Here is a 23,743-nt window from a genome sequence, read left to right as displayed (position 1 = left end):
ACAGGCCATCAGAACTTCTCCTTCTCTGTTTCTATCCTATGCCCATAATTTTTCAGTGGACTTTCTTTCTTCTCACTGATATGTAAAATGTTCTATAAATAATCTGGATTTTAAAAATTGCTTTGTTTCTTCTGTAATTAGACACTCTTTTACAAGGTAAGTGTAAATGTTTATATAGCCTAAATAACACAAGAATGAGCCAGAAAATTTTTAAAAAATTATTTCCCTATGTTGCTGTATCTGTTGTCATTTTAACCCACATTATTCATAACCCTAGGGTGAACATGTAGTGAAAATACGTAGCTAAATCCTCAGCATATCCATGATTATGTCCTCAGGATAAGACTAAAGATAGAATTGTTAGATCAAAGGATATACACAATTTAAAGGTGTTCAGAGACATAGGGAAATTATGACACAAAATAAAGTTTAAAAAAATATGGTAGTAAATTACTTTCTCTTGTTGCAGAAGTGAATCAACTTGTAATTCTTTTTGTTGAAGCTTTTCACGTTCCTGTTGTTCAAGAATAAACTTCTGTTTTAAGTTTTGCATCTCAGCATTTAGATTTTCATTGTGTTCTCTATTCCTGTTGACATGGTCTTCTAGAAAGTGCAAAACATCAAGAATACTGGAATTAGATAAGAACATTAACATTGAGAAACCTGGACTCCCATAATATTCCATTATACTGCTTTTAGCATGGTATTTCCAAAGAAAAAAACAAAACTGTGAACTTTGTATCATTACTCCATATAATATATATTATGTACCAAATAATAAAATCCACAAATCTTGTTCTGTGTATCTACTGATTTTTAAATAGCCATCTAGTGCAAAAGTCAAGAATTATGTGACTGTATATATTTCAATCAAGACAGGTAATATGCTGTATTGAAATAAACACAAAACAAACATTATAAAAGTAAAATATTCTAAAATGCAGTACAGGTTTTTGCTGTTGTATAGCTATATAGCTAATTATATTTAAAATGTTAGTATAGCTAATTATATTTAAAAGGTTGTTTTAGCATAGCAGTATTTTTCCTCAATGTTGTATGTCACACTTATCTAAAGAAAGTAACTATAAAACACTGTAATACCTTTTTCTTTTTCAAGCAGCTGACATTTTGCATTTAGATCTTCTACTTGTTTAGATAATATAATAATATTCTCTTCAAGAGACTGCTTAAGGCTTAAAATTTCATCATTCTTCTCTTTCAAATTTTCTTCTAACTGAGCAATATCTAGCTTGTATTTTTCCACTTGATCCGAAGCACAACTGTGTTAAAACAAATTATCTTAAAAAGCACATCTATTTAGGCACAGGGAAAAATAACAGAAAAATGATGAAAATGACTCAGTATTAAAAAAATAAGGTTCAATTTAAAGCTACTGCTCATATTACCTAATTTCTTCGATGTATTCTAAGAGTTTTTCTGTTTCAGATTTTTCATCAATCTTTTCTTTCTCTATTGAAACACTAAAACAAAAATTGCATATGTTAATACATTCTAGTTTCGTTATTTAATAATCATACATAATGCTTATGTACCAGATACTGCTTTATCAGGCAGGCTGACTCCAGAGTCCTAACTCTCAACTATTATTTTGTGTGATTTCTCAAATTCACAATTTATATCAAAATAGAAGACTAAAATTTTTACTTAAGTGAGGAAGTTTTCTCAATATATACTGACAAAAAACCTATGATGACGAGAACCATCATTACAGTATCCCAAGTGTTAGAAATATTTTTTTGTGGTCTTCCTGGTTTCCCCACCCACCCAACATGCTAAATAGCATTTTGTGTGCCCATAAAGCTTTTGTCCCAGACTACCTGGTATTCAATTACTTATCTGTTTACCTCCACCAAACTGTCCAATGCAAGAAATGGACAAAAGACTTCAAGAGACACCTTGCAAAAGGTGATACGCACATAAAATGGTCAATAAGCACATAAAAATATGGTCAACATTCATGGTAACAAATTAAAATCACAAAGGAGATACCACTTCCTACCTAGTAGAAAGGCTAAAGTCAAACAAACTGACAACATTAAATGTTGGCGAGAATTTGGAACAACTGAAACTATCATACATTGCCAGGGGGTATATAAAAATGGCAAAAACACTTTTGAGTTTTAAAAAACGTTATATATACACTACCCTATTACCCAAGAATTCTACTCCTAGAAATTTCTCTGAGAAATAAAAACGTGTCCATAAAAAAACATAAAACATGTTCACAGCAGTCTTTTTAATGGCAGAAACTGGCAACAGCCCAAATAATGATCAAAAGGAGAAGAGTGAAGAGATGGAGGTATATTCATAAGGTGAACCACTACTCAGAAATAAAATGGGAAAAATTACAGTACACAGAACGGTTTGGATGAATCTTGAAAAATTACATCAAACAAAAGAAGCAACACACACACACGCTCTTTCTCTCTTGCATGTCTTAAAAAAAGGCAAAACTGGCCAGGTATAGTGGCCCATGTCTATAACTCCAGCACTCTGTAAGGTCAGGGTGGTATCACTTGAGTCCAGGAGTTTGAGACCAGCCTGAGTAACATAGCAATGCCCCATCTCTAAAAAAAATCTTGTTTGGTAATGGTTACATAAGTGTATACAATTGCTAAAGTCACCAAACTGAATACTTACTATCCACACATTTTATTATATGTAAATTAAACTCAAAATCAAAGGCTAGGATTGTGCATAAATCACAACTTCCTATACCAGTGTTTCTCAATTTCAATCTAATGACCACTTTCATAAGATCATGAAACCTTTCCTCATCATTAATACAGAAGATGTACAAAAGTAATGCACTCATACAACTTCCTAGCATAACATGTTTGAGAATGATTACGGCTCATTCTAGTTTAAAAAGAGAAATAGGGCAGCTGGAGGGAGGCAATGAGATAAGTACTAAGAGAAGGTTGAAGTCTCAGTAAACAATAATTTGTAAAGAGAGTCAAATCAAGAACTGCTTCCACTTAACAATTTCTCTTCACATTCAGTCACTTACAGTTTTTCCTCCAGTTGGGCTATTTTCCCCTGAGACTCTTCGAGACTCCTTTGGGTGACCTGCAGCTTCATCTCCATGCCTTCTTGCTTAGCCATCATACCCTACACAACAAAGATACCTGTTTTAGGAAATGAGAAAATTGTACTGATCCCCAGATCCAGACACAGCAAACCTGCCAAAGGCAGCACTCACCCTCATCTTTGTTTCTCTTTTGTTTCTAAGTTTCATCAACTCCAAGCTTAGAATTCTCAAATTCTTCTGGTTACCATTTTCAGAAAACTAAATACAACAAACACGTAAAAAATGCAGAAATATTTTCCACTAAGACATATTTAAAATACACAAATATTGATTTTTCTACCTATCACTGGGGGCTATGTTTTTGACTTTAATATACTTTGGTAGAGAGAACAGTCTTTGACCTACACCATAATTACTGATTGATTTAATTTTTTTTTCTTTTCAAGAGATCAAGTCTCACTCCGCTGTCCAGGCTAGAGTAGAGTGGCATGATCACAACTCACTATAATCTCAAACTCCTGGGCTCAATCAATCCTCCTGCCTCATCTTCCTGAGTAGCTGGGATTACCGGTGTGCACCACCACCATGCCTAGCTAATTTTTCAATTTGTTTATAGAGATGGGGTCTTGATATGTTGCCCAGGCTGGTCTCAAACTCCTGGCCTCAAGCAATTCTCCAGCCCTCTGCCTTCCAAAATGCTGGAAGTACAGGCATGAGACACTGCACCAGTCTACTGTTCTTATCCCTCTTTTCCTTAATGTGACTTGCTGGTTTATTTTTATAAAAAATAAATCAAAAAATTATTTTTGGTTTGCAAAAGCTATTTGATGTGCCTACTCTACCATAATAGATACTAGGCAAGCTGACTTTAAAATTATAAATGTATTAATCTTTTTTTTCTTTTGAGACGGAGTCTCACTCTCTTGCCTAGGCTGGAGTGCAATGGCACCATCTCAGCTCACTGCAAACTCCACCTCCTGGGTTCAAGCGATTCTTCTGCCTCAGCCTCCCAAGTGGCTGAGATTACAGGCGCCCGCCAATACGCCTAGCTAATTTTTGTATTTTTAGTAGAGACAGGGTTTCTCCATGTTGGTCAGGCTGGTCTCGAACTCCCGACCTCAGGTGATCCGCCCGCCTTGGCCTCCCAAAATGCTGGGATTACAGGCGTGAGCCACCGTGCCCAGCCTGAAAAAACATGTTTATATTTATTCAATTGTAAACGTTATCATGAGGCTCAGATACCTTAGATTTTAGTAGTTCATTAGTCCTGGTCAATTCAATAAGTTGTTTTTCCAGTGTAGCATTATTTGCAGAGAGAGACGTTTTTTCCCTGAGTGCAGCATTTAGCCTTGCTTCCATCTTTTCCAACTCAGTTTCCAGATCCTGGATCTGCCTGTCCTGGGCACCACGTTCCTGTAGAAGAACACGAATCTGGACAAAAACAAGGTGATAATAAATGATTCACTGACAGAATGCCAACATAAGGAGATGCTAACAATAATCACCCCTAAAGTTTCTGGAAAAATCTCTGACTTTGACGTTATGCTTGTAGATATTCTAATGTTACTAATTGAATAATCATATTTACTTATGACACATCTTAAAAGTCTTAATGCACAAAAGTCTTAATGCATTTTAAGAACAGAAGAGCTTTAGTTGCCATAAATTCCAAGTACAATTAAACTATCTATTCACTTTTTTTTTTTTTTTTGAGATGGAGTCTTGCTCTGTGCTCTGTTGCCCAGGCTGGAGTGCAGTGGCACGATCTCGGCTCACTGCAAGCTCCGCCTCCTGGGTTGAAGCGATTCTCCTGCCTCAGCCTCCCGAGTAGCTGGGACTACAGGCATGGGCCACCACACCTGGCTAATTTTTTGTATTTTTAATAGAGATGGGGTTTCACCATGTTAGCGAGGATGGTCTCGATCTCCTGACCTCATGATCCACCTGCCGCAGCCTCCCAAAGTGCTGGGATTACAGGCGTGAGCCACCACACCCAGCTGCTATTTATTCACTTTTAAGGTATTTCCACCTATAATAGTTATTTTCTCTAGCTTCAATTACACAAATTCAAATTAGATTAAAATGTTTTTTATTTCAAGAAGGCAGAGCTGGGCTTCTGAGGAGAATGTACTAGGCATTGGCAAGCCATCATTCTTGCTGCTATTACCAGATTAAAAAAAAAAAAACCCAAACCAATATTTGTCAACAGAAAATGTGGAAGCCAAAGGCAATAAAATGATATTTTTAATATAATGGGGGGGGAACCTGCCACCCTAAAATTCTATACCCAATGAAGTCACTGGTATAAATTAATAGTTCTAAACCTGGCTCTACCACTCACTTACCAGGTATCTCACTGACATTCAGTGATTGTTCCTGTAAGTATCAACCCCTACATGTATCCTCAATAAAATGATAGCTAAAATTATTAGAATAAATACAAAAGAATCAGAGCAACTGAGCAGACATTTACAGTTACTCTGACATACTCTGGGTCAAAAGCCAACATTCGACTGTAATCAAATGAAAGATTTTAATATATCGAAAGGAAATATCCATGAGAAAAAGAGTTGGTCAGCAATGGAAACAGAAAAAAAAGACCGCAGAGAAGCAAAGTTCACAGTGAGCTGCTTAGCATTGCTAGGAAAGTAAATGGGTTCTTTAGGTTAGTACTGTTCAATAGAAATTTCTGTCATGGTGGAAATGCCCTGTCCAGTATGGTAGCTGCTAATCACATGTGGCTATTGAGCACCTGAAATGCGATTATTGCAACTGAGGAACTCAGTTCTTAATTTTATCTTATTTAATTCAGCTCGTCACATGTGGTGAGTAGCTACCATATCGAACAGCATAGCTCTATGTTATTTCACCCAGGAGGAAGGCCTATACCCACTGTGCAGAGCAATGCATCGAGTTAGCCTACCTTCATCACAGTCTAACCAGCTAGGATTGCATGCTCACTAAGAAATCCTCTAGCTATGTTGTCTTAACATAAGTTAGAATAGAGGAAGAGTGTGAACGATGGATATAAATATTTGATCCACATGTATAATTGTAATCAACTGACATAATGATTTTCAGTTATCAGTTTTTCATTAAGTGGGCTATCTTTAATCTTGGCGTTGCCAGCATATCACATTAACATAGCCTGGATAGATCTGTGAAATATTGTAAGAACTGTTTTCCTGTAGGCAGTGTTCTGGATGGCATGTTTGCCTCACTGCAGGACTTCTCACACTGCAACAGAATCCTTATCTCTTAAATCTGTGTAACTCTCTTTCTATCATATGTACTTTTCAATAAGTTGAAAGCACTGCTTACCTCTTTCTCTAATATCTTCAAATCTTTATCATTCTTTTGAGATTCCTTCTGTTTAAAAGCCAAAGAAAACTTATAAGCAAATTTAGATGTCACAAATATCACAGCCAGATTTGTTTTTCAGTTACCAGAAAAGATGAAGGGATCCAAACAGTTAGTTTCTATTTTAAACATTACACTGAGTCTGTTAAAAATTTTGTAGGTCACTCATCTGACAAATAAAAGATTCTAAAAATCTCGAGACATTTTAGGTTTAAAAGTTTTCAACCCAATAAATCAGGATTTTCCAAATCAGCCCAGTGAAAAGAACAGGTGGAACTTTATGAATAAAGCTACTGCCTGCCTCCCTCTAATGTTAAACAGCAACACATCTTGAATATTTAATTATGCTATCTCAGAAAGAATCTTACAAAGAGAAATCAACTTAAACTTTGATACCCAAAGAGGAAAATATACAGATGCAAAGAAATAAAAACTGAAATAGCATAAGCTCTGATTCTAATTTTCTCATTGGCTTCATTCTAAATAAGACATATAATTTTCACACTATATCTTTTTATATCCAACAGACTTTCTGACACAATGGCTAGAAAAAGAATATCTTTTCCATCTAAAAATGGAAGAAAGGCATCAACATCTTGAATGAAATCTGTTTTAGATGTTTCTAAGTGGGGCAGGAGGTGGGGGTGACATCAGTGTCATGTTTATTAATTTCACACTCCATGAAATTTTTTATGGGGAAGGACTATTATTTTGGGGCTCCATACAAACTTGTATGTAATTTAGTTTTCTAAGGGGCTTTATAAATTACAAAATTACAGAACACTTTCTTCAAGAAATTTAAGTCAAACCACTTACATCAATTTCTAAGAAAAGAGTGTCTATAATAGTCCTGCCCAATAAAAATAATGTAAGCCACCTATGCATTTAAATTTTTCTAGTAGTGTATTTAAAAAGTAAAAATCTTAATATATTTTACTTAACCCCATATATCAAATACTTTTCAGCATGTCATTAGTATAAAATTATCAATGAGATGTTTTATATTTTTGTACTAAGTCTTTAAAGTTTTCTTTGTATTCTACACTTACAGCCCATCTTAATTCAATGCTAAATTTTCGTCAGAAACATTTACATATATTTAATTTCATAAAACATAGAGAGGAGAAAGTAAATTCACATACTCAAGTTGTTCCAAAAATATTTAAAAGTGTTCCACTAACAAAATCGAGTATGTCTTTAAATAAGTATTAATTAAAATTAAATATTAAAAATTTAGTTCTTTAATAGCACTAGCCACATTTCAGTTGCTCAACAGACACATGTGGCTATGCTTCCGTACTGAACAACACAGCTCCATATTACAGAATATGAGGCTTAGGCAACTGCCAAATGAATGAACAACCTAAGCCTTTTTCCAATTCTGAATATTTTTCACATCAAAAAACCTATTAATTTGTACAACTTTTTTACTTTATTTTTATCTTTGAGGTAGGTTTCGCTCTGTTGCCCAGGATGGAGTGCAGTGGTGCAATCTCGGCTCACTGCAACCTCTGCCTCCCTAGGTTCAAGCAATTCTTCTGCCTCAGCCTCCCGAGTAGCTGGGATTACAGGCACGTGCCACCACACACGGCTAATTTTCTTGTATTTTTAGTAGAGACAGGGTTTCACCATGTGGGTTAGGCTGGTCTCAAACTCTTGACCTCAAGCAATCCACCTGCTTCAGCCTCCCAAAGTGCTGGGATTACAGGCGTAAGCCACTGTGCCCAGCTGTCTTTTTTTTTTTTTTTGGAGAGACTCAGTCTCGCGCTGTTGCCCAGGCTGGAGTATGGTGGCGCCATCTTGGCTCACTGCAACCTCTGCCTCCCAGGTTCAAGCAGTTCTCCTTCCTCAGCTTCCCAAGTAGCTGGGACTACAGGCGCGTGCCACCACATCCAGCAAATTTTTGTATTTTTTAGTAGAGATGGGGTTTCACAATATGTTAGCCAGGCTGGTCTCGAACTCCTGACCTCACTTGAGTGAGGTCAAGTGATCCGCCTGCCTCACCTCCCAAAGTGCTGGGATTACAAGCCTGAACCATTGAGCCCCCCACAGCTGTCTCTTAAAAAGTCTTATATGGCGGCTGGGTGTGGTGGCCAACACCTGTAATCCCAGCACTTTGGGAGGCGAAGGTGGGCTGATCACCTGTGGTCAGGAATTCGAGACCAGCCTGGCCAACTGGCCAATATGGTTAAGCCTCGTCTTTAGTAAAAATACAAAAATTAACCGGGTGTGGTGGGGCATGCCTGTAATCCCAGCTACTGGGGAGGCTGAGGCAGGAGAATTGCTTGAGCCTGTGGGGACAGAGGCTGCTGTAAGCTGAGATGGTGCCACTGCACTCCAGCGTGGGTGACAGAGTGAGACTCTATCTCAAAAAAAAAAAAAAAAAGAAAAAGTATTATGCAGCTTGCCTGATTATAAACTTATGAAAATAGTAATAGCTCTTGCACAAGCCACAAGACTATTAAGAATTTAATCTCTCACCACTCCTTAACAGTTTCTCAGTAGCAAACCTCTCTTAAATATTGGCATTTTTCCCCCTTTTCTTCAAAAACACTCACCCTTCCCCACAAATAAATACACAAAGACAAAACAACTCAAATGGTGGTACTTAATATATCAAAGCATCACATAATTTTGAAATGTTTACTAGGTAATAAACAATTTAAACGTAGAAGTGACTGAGAATTGAAGACCATTATAATTGTGAACTAAGGGCACATTTAAACATAATGACCTACGCAGAAATGTAAAACTTGCTAGAGTTCTAATGATAACTCATTTCATTAATTTACAGATTTACTTATAACATTGATTCATACACTTAACCCATTCTAATAAAATACAATACTTTCAGATGTTTTTGATGATACAGTTGATAAACGAGCTGGCATATAAAAGCTCCTCACCTTTGATTCGGAAGACTTAACTTTTCTAGCTGAAGCAGGCAAGGTAGTATCTTTGTCAACATTAAGATTTTGTTTAGATTCTGCAGAAAAATGAATTGTACAGATCACGGTTGATGTTAATGTGTTTAACTACACACAAAACACAATTTCCAAATTTTTTTTTTCTCTTTTTGCTTTTGTTTTTTGAGACAGTCTCACTGTCACCCAGCCTGGACTGCAGTGCTGTGATCTCGGCCCACTGCAACCTCTGCCTCCCAGTTTCAAGCAATTCTCTCACTTCCCTCCCTAGTAGCTGGAACCACAGGCGCACTCCATCACACCCGGCTAATTTCTGTATTTTTAGTAGAGATGCAGTGTCACCATGTTGGCCAGGCTTGTCTCGAACTCCTGAACTCATGTGATCCACCCACCTTGGCCTCACAGAGTGCCAGGATTACGAGCACGAGCCACCTTGCCTGGCCCCAAATTTCTAATTACAACTTTTGATGAAACGATATATTCTTTCCTTAGTTGTACATTTTCAAATAATTACTCATACAATTTTTTTACACATCTAACACCTTTCTGATTTTCTTAATATTCCCTGACAGGTCAAGGTAACTACCAAAAGGGAAGCTACATATCAACATGAGTATCTTGCTTAATTTTCCTGGTTATATAACAATGTAATGACAGCATTATTCCGTACTTGACCCTTTCATAAATTCATTAAATAAAATTTAAATATAGCTCTAGCTTCACATTTTAAAAAATGCTATAACATCTTTAAATATTGTTATTCATAACTTTAAAACTTATAAGATCACATAACCATTGTTCTTTGGTGATGTATTACCTTTTTGTTGTTTAAATCTTTGTGATTTCTGAAAGGATACTGGTCCTTTCAATACTTCTAAAGTTTTAACATCATAAGCACCTGGAGATGGTGCACAACCTAGAGGAAATAGAAAACATTAATATATTATCTAACGTTACTTATGATCTTAAGTTAAAACATGTCATAATAAAGTGAATATAAATGTAAAAATGTCATTAACAAACTGCTTCTTTTTTTTAAATGTAAAAAACTGCATCCATTTGATATTATAAAGGCCTCTCTATGAAGAACAATATCATCTTGCCCTTTATATCAACTGGGTCAAAGGAACACAGGCAACTGAGCAAACGACAGTTTTGAGATGAACATCATGTATTACAGGCAATATATGGCTTTCTAAGGATTGAATATAGCAAATAAGTTACTTGGTGTCAACTCTACTCAAAGAGAGTCACAAAGGTAACTACTATCGGTTTCTAGAAACAAAGTAATTAAAACTGTCTATCCCTCAATGTTTAGCCTAGAATAAAAAATTTATAGTGATAATCCATCTCTGGCTAATATCAATACATCAGACCTGTTGAAGATGTCAACTGCAATTAAAACACACGGAAGAAAAGCAACCACACTAGAGCAACTAGAATTTTTTGAACACTTACTAAATGCCAGGCATTATGCTAAGCATTTTATAGATGTTATTTTATTTAATCCTCACAAGAATCCTATGTGATAATTTATAGATAAAGAATGTGAGGCTTAGGAAATTCAAAAAACCAACGTTATGCAAAGTAAAAATTGTACTAGACTATATTTGTATGTTCCAGAAGTTTATACTGCATAATTTCACTTAACTAAAGTGCCAAATTTGAAAGAATTTCTGAGTAAATACACACAGCAGACTTGAGATGGGGCCCTTAGGACTTAAAATAATTAAAATACTATTAGCCTAAAGCTTTAGCTGATTGGGAACAAATAGATTAATACTATTCTCTGAAAAGCTATTTACTTCAGCCTAGAGTCTCATGCAAATAAATAGGAAGAGCAAGGACCTTGGACCATTCCCAGGCAACTACTGCTGTCCCCTAAACCTTTGTCAAATGGTAGACAGGAACTCATTTTTTTTTTATTTTTATTTTTTTGAGACGGAGTCTTGCTCTGTTGTCTAGGCTGGAGTGTAGTGGCGCCATCTTGGCTCACTGCAACCTTTGCCTCCTGGGTTCAAGCGATTCTCCTGCCTCAGCCTCCCGAGTAGCTGGGATTACAGGCTCCCACTACCACGCCCAGCTAGTTTTTTGTATTTTTAGTAGAGACAGGGTTTCACCATGTTGTCCAGGCTGGTCTTGAACTCCTGACCTCAGTTGATCTGTCTGCCTCGGCCTCCCAAAGTGCTGGGATTACAGGTGTGAACCACCAGGCCCAGCCCCATGAGTAGATCTTGATTAGCATTTTTTAAAAAGTAAAAACAATAGAAAAAGTCAGCATGACTCATATGCTGCAAAGTTAAGCATTGTTTTGTGAAACTTTTCTTTCATATGTATGTGTAGAGATATAAAAATACATCTTAGGTTGAAATATAAATTTTGGCGTTTTTTTGGCTTTTTTTTTTTTTTTTGAGACAGAGTCTCGCTCTGTCGCCCAGGCGGGAGGACTGGAATATGAAAAATCACCACAGTACCTCATACACATTAAGCATCAAATGAATAATTGGTATTATTCCTGTAACTGTAAGCCTGAAATACTATATCTTTGATAAAGCCAGTTTAACCTACTATAATGCAAACAACAACAAAAACAAAAAAACCTTAAAGCCACACTGCTGACAAAACTTAAGAGTAGGTCCTTTGATTACTCGGGAAATCATACGGTCCTTGAATCTTTTAACTAAGAAAATAAGTTTGTGCTGATTCACTTGCTCATTTGGCCTTCCTTTGTGAATTGTTGTGAATATTTTCATTCACACGTTGGCTGACAGAAATTAGAGATGTAATGAGTAACCATGAAATAGTGTATGATAGTGAATAAATCATGAGCTTTAATATTTAGCTCTACCACTTACTGATTGTGCAAGTCACAAAACCTCTGTTTTCTCATCTGTAAAATGAGGTCAATATCAGTACCTTCCTCACTTGGCTTTTGGAAGGAATAAACAAGATCTAGTAGCAGAGTCCCAGCATACAGCATCTTAAATGATGAGTGCCTACCAAACCCATCTAAGGCTTCCTGGTTACTGTGCTATGCATTGCGGTGTTAAGAGCACACGATGGGGGCTGGGTTCATATTCCAGTCCGGTCACTTTGGTAGTGTAGCACTGAGCAAATTTAAGTCTCAGTCTTTTTATCAATAAAATAGTAATAGGATTACCCCTTAGAGTTGCTGGGAAATTAACACAACTAATAATCGATGTAAAGCCTTAGTATGGTGCTTGAGGTATAAGTGGTCGATATCAGCCATGATAACTTCAATGTTTATGTTTTCAATAAGTGCTACTGCTCTAATTTTACACCCATAAACTGCCTTTACTAATCTTCCTTCTTTTATGCCCAAATGGAATACACAAAAGAAATGCACAAGTTCACACTAAAAGTAATACTCCAGTGTTCTTATCACTGAGGCCCTCTCGGACTTGAAAATCAAATAGCTACCAACGCCTCGGCTCCATTCCCTTTGCCCTGCTGTGGTTTCTCCATTACCGCTGTTTATTGACAGTATTCCCCGCCTGAATGTAAGCGCCACGGGGCGGGGACTGTTTCACTCACTGCGGTATCCTTAGCATCCTGATTAGTGCTTGGCATGTAACAGATGCTTAGAGCATATTTGAGAAAAGTCAATCAATTGAATGAGCCCCAGCCCGACCCTAAAATCGCCTCCTGCTTGCCTCCCAAGAAGGGAGCCGAAAGAGGCAAAGGGCGTTAGGGCGTCCCCCGTCCCCCAGCTCCTTCCCCCTTACGCACCAGAAGGGTCATTGAATCGTTTCAGGGGCGCCTTAGGAAAGGACATGTTGACGGCCAGCTCCAGAAACTGAAGGTGACTGGCACTCCTCCACAACTGAATGCGGATTATCACTGCCTACCGGCTTCAAATTCAAATCTCCCCACATTCCCCACCCACCCCGGCGTTAGCCAATTGGAAAGCCAAACCCCGGGGCACACCAATCCCGCACAGGAACACGAAGAAAGAATGCTGGGTTCTGATTGCGTCCAATTAGCTGGCCTGTGAGTTTAGGCTGCCAGCCAATAGGAGACCGTTACTGTTCCCCGCCCCACCCACCCACCCAGTCATTCCCGGAGTTACTCAATTGTAACTTAGCATTTGCGCAAGCGCACTTCACTCCGGAGACGTTAGAAAGTGCATTTTGGCATCACTTAGGTGACGGTGTAGTGAGTTCCGGCTTCACTGGTTCCAATTTTGTCCCATTGTTCGTTGCATGTGAACTTTTCTGGATTTCATTTCTTTCATCCGGGTCCTGCCGGTGCCGTAAATGGCCATTCAAAGGGAAAAACGAACACGCACACGAAGACGCCAGCTTGCGTTCCTGCGCATGTGCAGTGACCCGAGCGGAGGGGCCGAGGCGTAGCCTAAGCGTGGGATTCCGCGCGTGCGCTCGGCTCCGCCTAGTGCGGCTGCGGCCGGGAGGCGACTGGACTATGTCGGCCCCGTTTGAGGAGCGGAGTGGGGTGGTACCGTGCGGGACCCCGTGGGGCCAGTGGTACCAGACCCTGGAGGAGGTGTTCATTGAAGTTCAGGTGCCGCCAGGCACGCGCGCCCAGGATATCCAGTGCGGCCTCCAGAGCCGGCATGTGGCGCTGTCGGTGGGCGGCCGCGAGATCCTCAAGGTAGCGGCAGCTCGGGGCTTGTGTTCAGTTTCATCTTCCCAGCTGCCCCCAGCCCCGTTTCCCTGAACGACTGTTGGGTGTCCCGACGGCTCCTGTGGCTGGCAGAAAGAGAAAGAGGATAACATTGACCAGGTTTGGGTCTGGTCAGAGTCCCCCCCCTCCTCAGGGCGGGTGATGAGTTGTGGAAATTTGAGGAGCCCATTTTCCTGTGTAGTTTTCAAACCAAGTCAGACTGCTGCTTCTGCTTCTCTGAGGGGCTTCAGCGGGGAACAGATTATCTAGGTTGCTAAAGCAACAAACATTTCTTCCGTTCACTGAAGACAGGCAGGAAAACAACAGATAACGTCCCTGCAGTGGGGAGGTTGAGCTCCTCTACGGAGGCGTAATAAACAGATAAAAATATAGGAAAGGACAACAAAGAAAACAGGGATAGAATAACGGGCAGAGAATTTAGAGATGATGTCAGGTGATTAGTTTTCTCATCTAAAAGCTTGAAAATCCTGCATGTTTGTGGAGTGGTCAAGCAGGTGGTGAAGAGGTGTGTGCATAAAATTAGTACTCCTTTTATTTCTTTACACCAATACTCTTTGGATCTGGACCCGCTTTTTCTTTGTTAAGTGTATAGTTAAATTAACAGGTTGAAATCAGATTTTGTTCTCAGGGTAGATGCCCAAGATGTTTGATGGCAGTGTAATGGGGTGAAGGGAGACTACTTGTTTCCTAGTTTTGTAAACTTGGGCAAGAGATTGTTCAGTGTCTCTATACCTTCCTTATCCACAAGATAAGGTAGTTACAGTACCCTTCTCATAGGATTGTTTTGAGCATAACATGGTATTCATGTGTATGAAGAGCTTGGAGTATTCACCGGTATGTAATAAGTTCATACAATATGTTAGCTATTATATATAATACAGTATACGGAGGTGCTTTGAGTGCCTCAAGATTCGTGTGAAGGTCATTAATTTATGTCAGCTTGGATCGCAGTTACTTTTTGAATTGTACAGTTCATAGTTTCCTCAACAATGGTTTTAGATTACGATTTAAATTTACTTTAGTAAATCCAGTAACTTTCGGAATTTAGCAGTAACTGCTGAATTTGGGATTTCTGATGTACATATAGACCAGTGGGATTTTTTTTCCACTAATTTTGACATATTTTAAAATGTGGGCTTTTCCTAGTGACATTTAATTTCACTTTCTATAACTTAAATTTGGCAACAAATTAAAATGGATTTGAGCTTAGGCATTCTCTCTTTTTAAAAAAAATATATTTATTTATTTATTGAGACAGGGTCCCTGTGTCCGATGCTGGAGTGCAGGGGTGAGATTGTAGCTCACAGCAGCCTCGAACCCATGGGGTCAAGCAATCCACATTGGCCTCCAAAGTGCTGGGATTACAGGCCTGAGCCACTGGGCCTGGTGTAGTCTCTTAAATTTAGATTTCGTTTATTTTTTTAAAAAACATGAGTTTGTGAACAGTTAGTCACAACTAATCTATCAAATCTGGAATACATACTTTAAAGTTTTTTTAATGCCGATTGCCCAACAAAAAGATTAAAACGTTTTTAAAAGTCTACTTTAAAAACAACATTTTGCCGGGTGCGGTAGCTCATGCCTGTAATCCTGGCACTTTGGAAGGCCTAGGCGGGCTGATCACAAGGTCGGCAATTCGAGACCAGCCTGGCTAACACGGGGACCCCCCATCTCTACTAAAAATACAAAAATTAGCTGGGTGTGGTGGCGGGCGCCTGTAGTCCTAGCTACTCGGGAGGTTGAGGCAGGAGAATCGCTTGAACCCTGGAGGTGGAGGTTGCAGTGAGCCAGATCATGCCACTGCACTCCAGCGTGGGCGACAGAGCGAAACTCTGTCTCAAAAAAAAAAAAAAATTTAATTTTAGCAGGAGATCCTTTCTTATGGTTAATTTAAATTGGTAGAATTAAAGCATTTCAGATACTAATTTCACATTTGGCCAGTGGTCAGTATTACTGTATCTTCTAAAAATTAAGGAGCCCTGATCTTTCTTTAGAGAGCTGTGTGTTCTTTGCCATAGTAAATATCCCTTGCAGTGTAAACTAGTTTCCATTTTACCTGCTGGGAGAAAATTTAGGGTTGTGCACCTATAAATGTCATGGTGAAGTGGTGGTATAAGATGTGGATTAGGTAGGAAAGTAGGTAAATCTTAATCATGAAAACTTTATAAAAATTAAATTCTGTATTTTTAGCATGTTATATGTTTATTTTTCAGGGCAAACTCTTTGATTCTACAATAGCTGATGAAGGAACATGGACTTTGGGTAAGGGTAATTACTATAATTCATCAAATTAAAATTAATTTTGTCTTGATATCTTTTTCCCTTTTGTATTAGGTCTTTTTTGTCTTTGCAGCTTTGAAAGATAAAGCAATAGAAATGTGTTGAAAACCGTTGTATGTCAAAGTTACCTAGTGGGGGGAGAAAAGATTAGTTAGTTGTTTTTGGAAATATAAAATTTAATGAAGAACTTCTTGAGACCACCCTGGCCAACATGGCAAAACCCCGTTTCTACTAAAAATACAAAAGTTAGCCTGGCATGGTGGCGCATGCCTGTATTCCCAGCTAGTCGGGAGGCTAAGGCAGGAGAATCACTTGAACCCGGGGGGTGGAGGTTGCAGTGAGCCGAGATTGCGCTGCTGCGCTCCAGCCTGGGTGAGAGTGATACTGTCTCAAAAAAAAAAAAAAACAAACAAACTTGATGAAGAACTCCAATTTATTTGTGTGTGTGTGTGTGTGTTTTTTTTAGAGGATAGAAAAATGGTTCGTATTGTTCTTACAAAGACAAAGAGAGATGCAGCAAATTGTTGGACTTCTCTACTAGAATCTGAATATGCAGCGGATCCTTGGGTGCAAGACCAAATGCAGAGAAAGCTTACATTAGAGAGATTCCAAAAAGAAGTAAGTCAGATGAAGTGTATGAGTATGTGTAATTAAATATATAAAAATCATCAAATAAATATTATTTGAAATTAAAACTCAAATGTCATTATGAAAAGTTACAAACATTTTCTAGAAGAATTTTTAAAGTGAATTGTTAGAAAAATGGCCTTTCTTGTATGGATTTGATTTTTCGAAAGATTTTCTTGAGAGGAATTTATTTGTATTGCTGTGATTTGTGAGTTCAAGCTTACTTTTATGTACATCAGTAATGCATGAATAAACTCTTACTATAGTTGAATCAATATAGACTTACCTAGTGTAAAAAGTGAAAGGCCCCTTCACCACCATTCTCCCCATTCCATGCATCTATCTCATTTTCATCTCATATGTTGGATATTGCTTGTTTTGTTTTGTTTTTTAGCATAAATGGAGGATCACACTGTGTGTATTATTATTCTTGTTGCTTTTTTATTTAATAATATGCTGTGGGTCTCTTTCCCTACTAATACGTAGGTATAAAACTCATTCTTTTTAACTGCTTCAGAGGATTCTGTAGTTTGGATGTGTCATCATTATTTAGCTGTTTGCCTTTGATATGATTTAGATTTCTTCATTTTTCTCTGTTTTTAAACAAAGCTGTGCTTTCATCTCTGTGAAACTACTCAAGTGTTCCAAGATATCTTTAAGATAAATATCTAGGAGAGGAATTACTAGATTGCAGCACTTGATAATGTACGTCTTTATGATAATGTATATCTCTAGCCTAGACTTTTTTTCTGAATTTAGGACCTGCATACCTGGTTGCCTATTCAACATCTCCACCTGGCTATCTAATGTATATTAAGCTCAACATGTCCAAGTGGAACACCCTAACATCCTTCCATATTTGTTTTTACCTGTAGCCTTCTCATCTCAGTTGATGAAAACTAGTAGTTCAGGTCAAAAAAAATTGGGACTCATCTTTGATTCTTACATCTTTCTCATACCCTATCCAGTGTATTAGGAAATCTTACTGATGCTACCTTCCAAATATATTTAGAATTTGGCCACTTCTCACCACCAACTCTACCACCATTCTGATCTGGACCACTTCTAATGTCTTGCCTGGATTACTCTAATAACGTTCTAATTGGTCTTCTCACTTTTACTCTTGCCATAGTCTTCTCAAAATAGCAGTTAGAGCAGTTCTTTTTTTTTTTTCTGAGACAGAGTCTCACTGGCTGGAGCACCGTGGTGCGATCTCTGCTCACTGCAAGCTCCGCCTCCCGGGTTCCCGCCAGTCTCCTGCCTCAGCCTCCCGAGTAGCTGGGACTGTAGGCTCCCGCCACCACGCACGGCTAATTTTTTTGTATTTTTAGTAGAGGTGGGGTTTCACCGTGTTGACCAGGATGGTCTCGATCTCTTGACCTCGTGATCCACCTGTCTCGGCCTCCCAAAGTGCTGGGATTACAGACGTGAACCACTGCGCCCGGCCAGTTAGAGCAGTTCTTTTAAAATACAAGTGACATCATGCCACTTCTCAGAACTCTGCAAGTCATTTCTCTATCTCTTAAAGGGCCCTATCTGATCAGTTATTCCATTATCTGCCTGATTACCTCCTCCCTTACCGCTATCCCTCTTAGTGATTCTGCTTTTGCCATACTGGCCTGTTTGCTGTTCCTTAAAGAACATGTCAGCCCATCCGTTTGCTATCCTTCTGACTGCAGTGCTCTTTTACCACAGTTTGGCTAACTTTTGTGTTTTCATATCATTGTATCATTGCTCTATGAAGCATACTTTGATCATCACATTTAAATATAATTTTATTTCCCTTATCCTGTTTTTTTTTTTTTTTCCTGTGTCACTTACCAACTTTTAACACTAGATCAGGAGTTGGCAAACTACAGCCCTTGGGCCAAATTTGGCCCACTACCTGTTTTATAGCTTTTCTAGAATACATATATGCTCATTTGTTTGTATATTGTCTTTCAGACAGTTGAGTATTTGTGACAGAGACTATGTGGACTGCAAAGCCTAACATATTTACTACCTAGTTCTTTAAAAAGTCTGCCAGCCCCTGTACTGGTTGATTTATGGTTTGTCTCCTCCTGCTAGAATGTTAAGTTCCACTAGAGCAGGGATTTTTGTTTTTTTTTCGCTCTTGAATTCTACATACCTCTAATGGTCTTCCAAACAGTAGGAGCTCAACAAATGTTTGTTGGATAAATGAAATAGCCCACCAAAAAGACTAAGGCTTGACATAGTACTTCACAGGATTGTTGTGAGGGTCAAATATCTTATATATGTATAGCTCTTAGAAATTCATGTGGCATATAGAAAGCTCTCAAAAAATGCTAGCTATAGGCCGGGCACTATGGCTCACGCCTGTAATCCCAGCACTTTGGGAGGCTGAGGCAGGTGGATCACCTGAGGTTGGGAGTTCAAGACGAGCCTGACCAACATGGAGAAACCCCATGTCTCCTAAAAATACAAAATTAGCCGGGCATGGTGGTGCATGCCTGTAATCCCAGCTACTTGGAAGGCTGAGGCAGGAGAATCGCTTGAACCTGGGAGGCAGAGATTATGGTGAGCTGAGGTCACACCATTGCACTCCCACCTGGGCAACAAGAGTGAAACTCCGTCTCAAAAAATAAAAAAATAAATAAAATAAAAATGCTAGCTATTAAATCTAACTACAGACTTTTATTGAAGTATATGTTTCCCCATACACTTGCCAACATTGTAGTATACATATGATGTCTAAATACTTGTAACTGGGAGAGTTGAAAAATGCCTTATAATTTTAAATATTACTTTGGTGATAACAGTGAAGTCTGTTATATTTTCATGTATTTATTGGTCATTTATATATCCTTTTTTATCAATTGCCAGTTTGTACTTGTATTTTTCCTTTTAAGTTTTATTTCATTATATATATTTTTATATCTTTTAGAATCCTGGTTTTGACTTCAGTGGAGCCGAAATCTCAGGAAACTACACTAAAGGTGGACCAGATTTCTCAAACCTTGAGAAATAACTGCTTTTTTTCCTGAATTCTGTGGATCCTAGCAGATATTGCCAACTTAATCAGATAATGGAATGGAAGAAAATGTGGAAGCCTACAGTTAGCAGATTGCAAAATGTATTTTAAAATGGTTCTAAGAATTGCATTCATACATAATTTACATAGGAAATGTACTGTGGGAACTATTCTATGGATATATGGTAAAGTTGTTTTGGACTTGTTTTGCTCAGCATGAAGTTTTATATGCTGCATTTTACTAATTCCATATTTAACCATATTTTTAATAGAAAAGAACATTAGAGTATAGGTCATGTGAAATGAAGGGTGCCTTTGGGGAAAATTAACTTTTTCTTTTGATAAGTATGATATTCAATAAAGTTTTCTAAATAGGAATTGTGTACCCCTTTGTCTAAGTATAACAATTCACATAAAATTATAGTACTGAAAACAATTTTAATAAAGGAAAAAGTCCATAAATGTATTTTAAGTAAATTAAGAGTTAATGAAAATTTCTTAATTAGAATATTATTACTTGAGGGATTACTTTGTCAAGAAGTTTAAAAATAGTTAAAAGCCTAACAGTAGAAGTGGATTAACACAGAAGAGAAGTGTGATCATGGTAATTAGGTGAGTCCTTTGTGTCAGAAAGTGAAGTAAGGTCACTAATTGTATATCAGTGGCATCGTTTTGATCGTAAGTGATTTAGGCATATAGGTAGGAATTGTCTATAGACATTTTATTCAATATCCTATTTATGTCGTTTTTATTTTTTGCCCTTTTTGACTCTTGAAAAAATTTTAAATCTCATGCATAGAAAAGTTACAGATAATTTTTTTTCTTTCTGAACCATTTATGATTTAGTTGAAGACATGATTCCTCATTAGTGATTACTATTTGCTTCAAATTATCTTACATGACTACAATGCAACTATTAGAATCAGGAAATTTATGTTGACACATTACTACCCTCTAATCCTCAGATCTTCACTTCATTCAGATTGAACTGATTGTCCCAAAAACTGAATGTCCCAGTATCATATAGCAAGAGGATCCAGTCAGAATCATGCCTTTCATTTAGATGTCAGCTGTCTTTAGTTTACTTCATTCTGGAACAAATTCTCATTTGTTTCCTTTTACAACTTAGTACTTTTGACAATTATGGGCTAGTTTTGTAAAACATCCCTTATTTTGAGTTCCGTCTGATAATTCATGATTAGATTGAGGTTATATTCATCTTTGGCAGGAATGTGATAGAAGTGCATCCTGTCATGGTTTAATAATTTTAGTTTGTCTCATTTCTGATGGTGTTTCTTACATGACTGATTAAGGTAGTGTCTGCCAGACTTCTCCACTGTAGTTATTTTTATAATTATTTTTTGAGAAGATAGTTGCAAAATACTACCTTGTTTCTCATCAGACTTTAAATTTATTGTATCTCTATAAACTCATTATTTTCTATTCAGCGGGTTAAAAAACCTATTATCATTACATTTATGCTCAAAATTATTGTACATTTGGCTGGTAGAAGTCCATTCTGGGTGGCCTCTGTGTCCTTCTGACATGTTCCCATCATTATTCAATCAATTACTCTCTGGCATAAGATATACCAGGCTTCTCATGCTGTCCTTTACCTAACCCAAGAATCAGCCATTTTTCCGTAGAGCCTGGGTTCTCGTTAGTGGGTAATATTTAAAAGCCAAGATCTATGCTAGTGTGCAGTTGCTGTTGGTGTGTATATATAATGCATGTCTTTACATCTATATTTCTGCATCTATGTATATTGAAAACCATGAATTCACATATAAATTCTAATCCCATGGGCTTCATTTTCATTTTTTCCTTCTCCATCTTTATAACCCTTTTCAGTACCAGTGAGAAACCTGATTCCTATTTGATTATTTGTGGGTTTTTTTTTTTTTTTTTTTTGAGATGGAGTTTTGCTCTTGTTGCCCAGACTGCAGTGCAGTCGCGCGATCTCGGCTTACTGCAACCTCTGCCTCCTGGGTTCAAGCGTTTCTCCTGCCTCAGCCTCCCGAGTAGCTGGGATTACAGGCATATGCTACCACACCTGGCTAATTTTTAATTTTTAGTAGAGACGGGGTTTCTCCATGTTGGTCAGGCTGGTCTCGAACTCCCGACATCAGGTGATCCGCCCGCCTGGGCCTCCCAAATTGCTGGGATTACAGGCGTGAGCCACTGCACCTGGCCTGATTCTCTATTGTAGGTCATCTCTCCACATGAATGTCTTCCTCACCCTGCTTACACTTCGCATCCTATGCTGAGCAGGAATGTCCTCCTTACCCTGCCTGGACCCTAATACCTCACTTCAGGCCATGGCAGTCCGTTCACCCTATGATTCCTATCTTGCTCATTTTAGGAATGAATTGTTGGGGAAGAGGCTATTTTTCTTTTAATTTTATTCTCTTTGACATTTAACAATTTTTTATTTTGAGTAAAGTAAAATTAACTTTTTTGGTGTATAGTTTGGTGAATTTTAAGTATAGATATGTGTAAACACCTCCACAGTCAGAGTATTGAAGAGTTCAATCACCGTAAAAACTCTCGTGCTCTCTTTATAGTCACACCCTATTCCCAGCCCCTAAACCTTGGAAACCACTGATCTAATCCCTGTCTCCATATTTTTGTCTTCAAGCATGTTATAAATGGGATCATATATAATTAAGAAAAATGCTTTATTGTAACAACATACATTTCACCCATTTAAAGTGTGTAATTCAGTAGCTTTTAGTATATACACAGATAAATGCAACCATTCCAATAATCAATTTTAGAATGTTTTCATCATCTCAGATAGAAACCTTGTATAATTTAGCTTTTATCTTTCTCCTGTCATCCCCGCCATCCATACTACCTCTTTTCATCTCACAGATTTCCTTATTCTGGAATTTCATGTACGTGGAATCATAATATGTGGTCTTTGATTACTGGCTTCTTTCACTTAACATGTCTTAAGAGGTTCATCTATATTCTAGCATGTATCAGCACATTCATTAGTATGTCTGAATAATACTTCATTGTATGGCTGTATCACTTTGTTTATACATTTGTAAGTTGGACATTTTGGGTATTTCTACCCTTTGGCTGTCCTGACTAAAGCTGCTATAAACGTGTACAAGTCTTTATATGCATATGTGTTTTCATTTCTTACCTAGGAGTAGAATTTTTAGGTTATATGATAACTATGTTAATCATTTGAGGAGCTGTCATTGTTTCCCAAAGCAGCTACATCTTTTTACTTTCCCACCAGCAGTGTACACAGCTTCCAATTTCTCTGCGTCCTTGCCAATACTTGTTTACCTGACATTTTGATTTTAGTCATTCTAGTGGATATGAAATGGGATCTCTATCTGTTTTGGTTTGCTATTCTCTGATGACTATGTTGAGCGTTCTTTCTTGTGCTTATTGGCTATTTGTGTATCTTCCTTAAAGCAGTGTTTATTCAAATTCTTTACCCATTTTTTAGTTGTCTTATTGGGTAGTAAGTCTTTATATATTCTGGGTACAAGTCCCTTACCAGGTATATGATTTGTAATTTCTCCTACTCTACTTTGTTGAGAGTGTCTTTTGAAGCACAGACTTAATTTTGATGAAGTATTATCCATCATGCCATTGGTGGATCATATTTTTGGTGTCATGTCTAGGAACCTTAACCCTAGGTCATGAAGAATTTTTCTTTTCTTTTTTTTTTTTTTTGACTCAGATTCTCACTCTGTTGCCCAGGATGGAGTGCAGTGGCACAATCTCCACTCACTGCAACCTCTGCCTGCTGGGTTCAAGTGATTCTTGTGCTTCAGCCTCCCAAGTAGCTGGGACTACAGGTGTGCACCACCACTCCCA

The 23,743-nt window shown here is 37.9% G+C and overlaps 2 protein-coding genes across 4 annotated transcripts in view; one reads left to right on the top strand and one right to left on the bottom strand.

Moving 5' to 3' along the window:
• HMMR (hyaluronan mediated motility receptor) overlaps positions 1 to 13,200 on the bottom strand; it is a 30,725-nt gene extending 17,525 nt beyond the window's left edge. For both annotated transcript variants that reach the window (XM_032158566.2, XM_032158567.2), the window contains exons 1-10: positions 13,087 to 13,200; positions 10,154 to 10,252; positions 9,319 to 9,398; positions 6,374 to 6,421; positions 4,295 to 4,483; positions 3,224 to 3,310; positions 3,032 to 3,132; positions 1,407 to 1,481; positions 1,102 to 1,280; positions 455 to 603 (exon numbers count right to left, since the gene is read on the bottom strand). In XM_032158566.2, coding sequence (XP_032014457.1) covers positions 455 to 603; positions 1,102 to 1,280; positions 1,407 to 1,481; positions 3,032 to 3,132; positions 3,224 to 3,310; positions 4,295 to 4,483; positions 6,374 to 6,421; positions 9,319 to 9,398; positions 10,154 to 10,252; positions 13,087 to 13,132 — 1,053 coding nt within the window. In that variant the 5' untranslated portion in view covers positions 13,133 to 13,200. The remainder of the gene's footprint in view (positions 1 to 454; positions 604 to 1,101; positions 1,281 to 1,406; positions 1,482 to 3,031; positions 3,133 to 3,223; positions 3,311 to 4,294; positions 4,484 to 6,373; positions 6,422 to 9,318; positions 9,399 to 10,153; positions 10,253 to 13,086) is intronic.
• A 281-nt stretch (positions 13,201 to 13,481) lies between these two features.
• On the top strand, positions 13,482 to 20,377 carry NUDCD2 (NudC domain containing 2). Of its 2 annotated transcripts, none has more exons than XM_032158563.2 (4): positions 13,482 to 13,968; positions 16,215 to 16,263; positions 16,748 to 16,899; positions 19,814 to 20,377. In XM_032158563.2, the coding sequence occupies exons 1-4, from the start codon at positions 13,780 to 13,782 to the stop codon at positions 19,895 to 19,897; spliced, it is 474 nt and encodes a 157-aa protein (XP_032014454.1). In that variant the 5' UTR covers positions 13,482 to 13,779; the 3' UTR covers positions 19,898 to 20,377. The 2 variants fall into 2 exon arrangements, with proteins under 2 accessions (XP_032014454.1, XP_032014455.1); XM_032158564.2 differs by lacking the exon at positions 13,482 to 13,968 and adding an exon at positions 14,578 to 14,835.
• Positions 20,378 to 23,743: the final 3,366 nt, after the last annotated feature.

This window comes from Hylobates moloch, unplaced genomic scaffold (assembly GCF_009828535.3).
Source record: "Hylobates moloch isolate HMO894 unplaced genomic scaffold, HMol_V3 SCAFFOLD_6, whole genome shotgun sequence".
NCBI lineage: Eukaryota > Metazoa > Chordata > Mammalia > Primates > Hylobatidae > Hylobates > Hylobates moloch.
The sequence above is the reverse complement of the archived record's forward strand: the minus strand, read 5'-3'. Positions and strand labels throughout refer to the sequence as shown.